Source organism: Eretmochelys imbricata, chromosome 1 (genome assembly GCF_965152235.1).
Source record: "Eretmochelys imbricata isolate rEreImb1 chromosome 1, rEreImb1.hap1, whole genome shotgun sequence".
NCBI classification, from domain to species: Eukaryota; Metazoa; Chordata; order Testudines; family Cheloniidae; genus Eretmochelys; species Eretmochelys imbricata.
Window position 1 is genome coordinate 4,236,083 of NC_135572.1, and position 5,747 is coordinate 4,241,829.

General features: G+C 46.4%; 1 protein-coding gene across 1 annotated transcript; it reads right to left on the reverse strand.

Annotated features, from left to right (window-relative positions):
- Positions 1-304: 304 nt before the first annotated feature.
- Positions 305-3,999, reverse strand: LOC144259610 (olfactory receptor 52D1-like). Its single transcript, XM_077807898.1, has 3 exons — positions 3,993-3,999; positions 3,366-3,449; positions 305-1,287 (listed from the first exon to the last, which is right to left on the reverse strand). The coding sequence occupies exons 1-3, from the start codon at positions 3,997-3,999 to the stop codon at positions 305-307; spliced, it is 1,074 nt and encodes a 357-aa protein (XP_077664024.1).
- Positions 4,000-5,747: the final 1,748 nt, after the last annotated feature.

The window sequence follows — 5,747 nt, forward strand, 5'->3', positions numbered from 1 at the left end:
TCTCTACAAAGCTTATTTAAAGATCATAGGCCTCAAGACTTATGTTAACTAGTTAAAGCTAATATCTTACAGGATAGTGGTCTGTCAGTTTCTTGCATTACTACTGAATCTCATGAAAAACAGAATATAATGCAAAACAGTGAATATAATAGAGCTGGGCTACAGTAGCAGTGAATATGACAAAGGCAAACTCGCCCAATGGGCTACAGAACTCAGCCAAACTGGGACATAACACCCTTCATTAATGAGGAGATATCTTTTCCCCCTCTTGTCACACAGGTTTAAAGTCAGTCACCCACACTGATCACCTTCTGCAGGTGTATTTGCCCATTTTGTCATGAAGCTCTTTGGTTTTGATCCCATAAATGATAGGGTTCAGCATGGGAGGGAGGAGCAAATAAAGGTTGGCCAAGATGATGTGAACATGGGGAGCGATGCCCTGACCAAACCTGTGAGTCACGCTGGTGAGGAAGCCGGGAGTATACATCATCAGCATCACACAGATGTGGGCTGTGCAGGTGTTGAGGGCTTTCTGGTGGGCTCTCTTGGAGGAGATTCTGAGGATGGCCCTGATGATCAGACTGTAGGACAGAGCAATGAGTGTCAGGTCGATCCCAATGACCACAAACACTATAACAAAACTATACATCTTGTTCACTGTGATGTCCCCACATGATATCTTCACCACAGCCATGTGCTCGCAGTGTGTTTGGAGGATACTGCGGTCGGCACAGAATGGCAACCTGTTCAGGAGCAGGGGCAGAGGCAGCATGCAGATAACAGATCTGATCAAACCCACGAGCCCGAGCTTAGCTATTCGTGCATTGGTGAGGATGGTGGCATATCTCAGAGGGTTACATATGGCAACATAGCGATCGAAGGCCATTATCACGAGAATGGCTGACTGCATAAAAGAAACCGTGTGAAGTAAGAACATCTGAGTGAGGCAGCCACCCACTGTAATGCCTTTCAAATTGAACCAAAATATACACAGTGCCTTTGGCACGATGAAGGTAGATATGGCGATGTCTGTGAGTGCGAGCAGGCAGATTAGCAGGTACATTGGCTTGTGGAGGGTCTGCTCTTTACTTACAACAAAAAGAAGCATAATATTTCCAAAAAGGCTAATAAGGTAGGAAGTAGAGAAAGGGATGGAAATCCAGATGTGTCCAGCTTCCAGACCAGGGATACCCATTAGGATGAATGTTGAAGGGTCAGATGTGGTGAAGTTGAAAATTGCCATGAAATCATCAATGTGTCGATCAACCTCAGAAATGCTCAAGGTGCCTGTGAAGGGAGAGAAGCACAGTGAGGGGGGTTACACACTTTATACAACAGTTGGTATGGTAAATGTTTTATAGTTATTAACAATCTAGAAAGGGGATGAGCACTGTGGTCATAGTCAAATCCAGAGAAGTCCCCAGAAGGAGCTAACCAAGCCAGGTGAATGGGCAGCAGGATAGCAGATGAATTTTAATGTCAATAACTTCAGAGTGTATGCCCATTCACGGGAAAAGTTGAACTCCTCAAACACTTCACAAGGTTCTAATTTTACTGTGTGAATGCAGGACAGGGACCTGGGCTTCATGGTACACAGCTCTGGGAAACCATTTTCAAAATGCAAACATGGACAGAAACTAAGCAGAAACATTGAATTCCAATAGGATTGGGATGGAGAATCATACAGAAAATACAAAAAGAAAAGGAGTACTTGTGGCACCTTAGAGACTAACCAATTTATTTGAGCATTGGTTAGTCTCTAAGGTGCCACAAGTACTCCTTTTCTTTTTGCGAATACAGACTAACACGGCTGTTACTCTGAAACCATACAGAAAATACAATGTCATGAGATCAGTCAGTCAGTGCTTCACTCTCCCCTAGACTCCTCTGTGTAGTATAGGAGATCCTTTTCACACAGGATATTGCAGAAATAGAAGGGTTCAGGCATGTGCAACAAGAATGACCAAGAGCCTGGGGAAACTCTTGTATGGAGAGAGATTGAGAGACTGGGATTGTTACTTTACAAAGGATATGAATAAAAAGGTACATGAGAAAAGTCTATAAAATACTGATTGGGGTCTCATAACACAAGATCTAGAGGACATTGGGAATGTACGGACCTCTCCCCAGGAGTCAGCTGGAGACATTTTGCCTGCAAGCTCATGCCTGAGCGTGCAGAAAGCATTTTTACTATTCATGGCCCTGTTGAACCTATGCTAAGGGGACAAATTCTCATGTGACCATGGTGCCTTGAAAGTGTTACACTAGGTGTGCGTTTCAGGAGTCTGAGGGATCCCACAGCGTACTGCATGGATGAACGTTTTTGGGGAGAAAAATAATGATTTGACCAAATTAAATCTCTGCACAGTGGAATGTATGTACAACTCTCACCATGAATGACTGGCTATCAAATGGTCACAGAACATCCTGGGTTTAATGTGTGTGTCCCAGTGGCCCACTGTTTCTGAGTGCTGCCAGTGGGTCCTGCACGTGGCACCTGTATTTATCTAGGCCCTCCTTTGTCCCAGAGACTCTCGCTTTCATTATATAGTGTGCATAGTTCTCAGCTGGTGATTTGTTCCTGTTCTGCACCAAGATCAGTAGCACAGGTGTGCTGGTATTTGCCACGCTGTGAGATTTCTCACCGGTGAGACACAGTCATTGATTACCCCACAGCCAATGGAGAAGGTGTGACTGGCGACACCTCACCCCCTGCAAAGGAAGAGCTGTGGGGAGCATGGGGTGGCTTGGAGGTTGCGGGAGCCAGGGATGACTGGGGAACATGGAGAAGACACTGGCAACCAGCGTGCTTTTGGAATTGGGGCACCCTGGGATGGGGAAGGAGAGTACGGACAGGGGGTCAGAGTATGATGGGAGATAGAAGCAGCAATCCCCAGCACAGCCCGCTTCTCTGTGTACAGCCTGCTCCCTGCCCCCGTAATGCTCATTACCGCCTGCCTGCCCAGGTACATCTCACTCCCTGCTCCAGAATCTCCATGATGGCCACTTGTTCATGTATGTTTCCCATCCCCACAACTTCCCACCATGCCACAGATTGGTACTCGTCACACAGGATCAAAACCAGGTGCCAGACCCCATAGCGACAGCTCACAGAAATATCTCCTCAGATGAGGTTAAACTCAGTGTCTGCCTGCACCCGGGAAGAGGGGGAGATCAGCCTGAACTGCCTTTCTGGGGGTGAAGGGAACCCCAGCAGCAGCTCAGCCTGTGCAGGGAAGGAGAGAGGGACAGACCCAGCGGGAGGGAGAGACGACGTGGAGACTAAAATGAGCCAGCGTGAGTAACTCTGCCTCAAAATGCCACAAACTTTACCTTATTGCAGCCTGTTAGAAACCCAGACATACCTTCCTGAGGCTGCTTTTCCATGTAGGCAATTGCTGATGTTTCCACAAGGCTGTAGTTGGGTTTCCCAGGCGAGGAAGGATTATCTGGATGGGGGACGGTGTCAGAGACAGTCTGCTATGGTGTGGTCCACGTTCCGTTACAGTCTGAGACACCCCCCACCCCAGGAGGCCTCGTTATGCCTTTTTGGTCTGTGCATTAGGCAGGGTGTGCATTCTCTATTTCACCCAATTTTAGGACTCTGTGACACTGTGATCTGGGTACTGCACATTCCACCACTTCCCCACCCCACATACATACACAGCACTGTGCGTTTCTGGACCTCTCCTAGTGAGATTTCCAACGCTGCCTGGTTTCCTCTATGCCAGAAACATGTTTTTATTTGTACTGCCTTTTGGATCTCCTTGTCCTCTCCAGACCCAGAGATGCAGGGCTAAAGAGAGAGAAGACCCCTCTCCTCCTTGAAAAAATGGTTATTCTGATTGCTTTGAACCTTTTTGCCATTGATTTCAAAGGGACCAGATTCACTCTTGGTGTTAAACGTTTGGCTCCGAGCTATGAAAATCATGGCTTCGGATCCTGCTATCTGTTAGGGTGGTGAAAGTGTCTGAAGGAAACTCCCAGTTTACTTGGCATTCCGAGACCAGGTATGAAAGATGGAGATTGTGAAACACATGGGCCCTGATATTTCTCTCAGAGAGGCCAGTGTCAATCTGCAGTGACCCTGTGCAGGTAGAATGTCAGAGAAGAAACTTGCCAGTGTGTGGCCCATTCTTGTTGTGATCCCTCTGGTAACACAGATACCCACTGCAAAGGCTTTGGCTGCACTACCTAACGGCTCAGCCCCCCACCCCCAAACACACACACACAAAAGAAGCTATTGAGACAGATAGAACGACACCGGAGGCGACAAGGAACTGATCTTAAAATCAAATATTTGTCTAAATTGTTTCCAATATTTTTGTAATTCCAATTTTACCAGATAAAACTCTTGGTGTTTTTGACAATACTAAATAGTTCAAGTCACTGTGCTAGTGAATTTCTGCCCAGATGGTTCTTGACTTGAACCCGTGAGCCCTAAGCACTAACTTTAATGTAGAAACAGACAACTTACCGCAGCCCCACTCCTCAGAGAGAGGAAATCACCTTCTGGCAACAGAAAAGCAGAGTCTCGCGTCTGATACTCACCTTACTGGACAGCCACCTTTATGGTTTCCCTGTACAGTCCCTGGGGACTCTCAGGTTGGCAGGACTCACAGGCAATTCCCTTGCCTCCAAGAGCAGTGGCTTGAGAAGAAAATAGACCCTGGAGAACATCAGCCTGAGAGCCTCCCCTGGGAGTGAATAAATAATTTGCCAAAAACAAGGGCTCAGATTGGCAGGGCAAACTGAGTCTTGCAAACTGTTGAGCCAAGCAATTGACAATGGCTTTCTTTTCTGTATTTAATGTACTTCCATCTGCACTATGCTTGGGAATGCTGCCACAAGATATGGGCAAAAAAGGAACATATTCAATTGATTGTAGCAACGTCCCACTCCAACCACCCATGCAGTTGTAATGTACATTGCATTAGCCTCTGAAAAGTCACTGTCACCATGTGGAGGAAAAATGATGTGATCCTGAATTGATGCAAGTTGAAGGGTGTGGAAAAAAACTTTTTTCTCTCTGAATTCTTGCATCAAAGATATTTGCGAGTATCCCTTCGTGAACTCCGAAGTGGATATATATCTCGCTGCTCAAACTTTTCCAATAGTTCATCCACTCTCCGCAACAGGTAGCATGAAATTTCAATACTGTGTGATCTTTCTGAAATTGATTCAGAAATGGCTTGTGTTATCCTTCATGAAAACTCATACTATGGGACTTCTCTACTCATTGTGTGATTCCTTGACCACTCCGATGGGCAAAATGACCTGGAGTATCCCACATTTTATGAGGGAACAACCATGGAGTTTCCCTGATCAGTTGTCCTGGGGTCATTTCAGTATGGTGTTATTTTAAGTAGATGTGCCTTGCTGGGGTGAGAACACAGTGGTAAAGGAATCAAAAAACTGCAACATCTGGATCTTTTCTTTGAGCTACAGTCGCCCCCACATGCTTGCCTCATAGGTGCTTGGGGCTTTACTTTGAGCACCAGAAGGTATGAATGTGATGGGTACTCATCCCCGGGAGGCAGTCTGGGAGCTGTGGGAACTGCTGCACCCCGCTAACCACTCAGCTTGGATGGCCCTTTTTCACTCAGCTAATTCAGCCTTTCCAGGCCCTGTAACACCTAACCAGAGCTATCTGAGGGCTTACATATGCAACCAAATTACAAACATCAGATAGCCAATTTCCTACCTCCCCAGGCTCACACCCTCCACTGAGTATAAACCCAAAATTA

Excerpts from the sequence above, each read along its gene's own strand:
- LOC144259610 (XM_077807898.1), bottom strand. Across the intron at positions 1,288-3,365 it reads GGAAAAGCAGCCTCAGGAAG|GCACCTTGAGCATTTCTGAG; the intron begins GTATGTCTGGGT and ends CTCCCTTCACAG.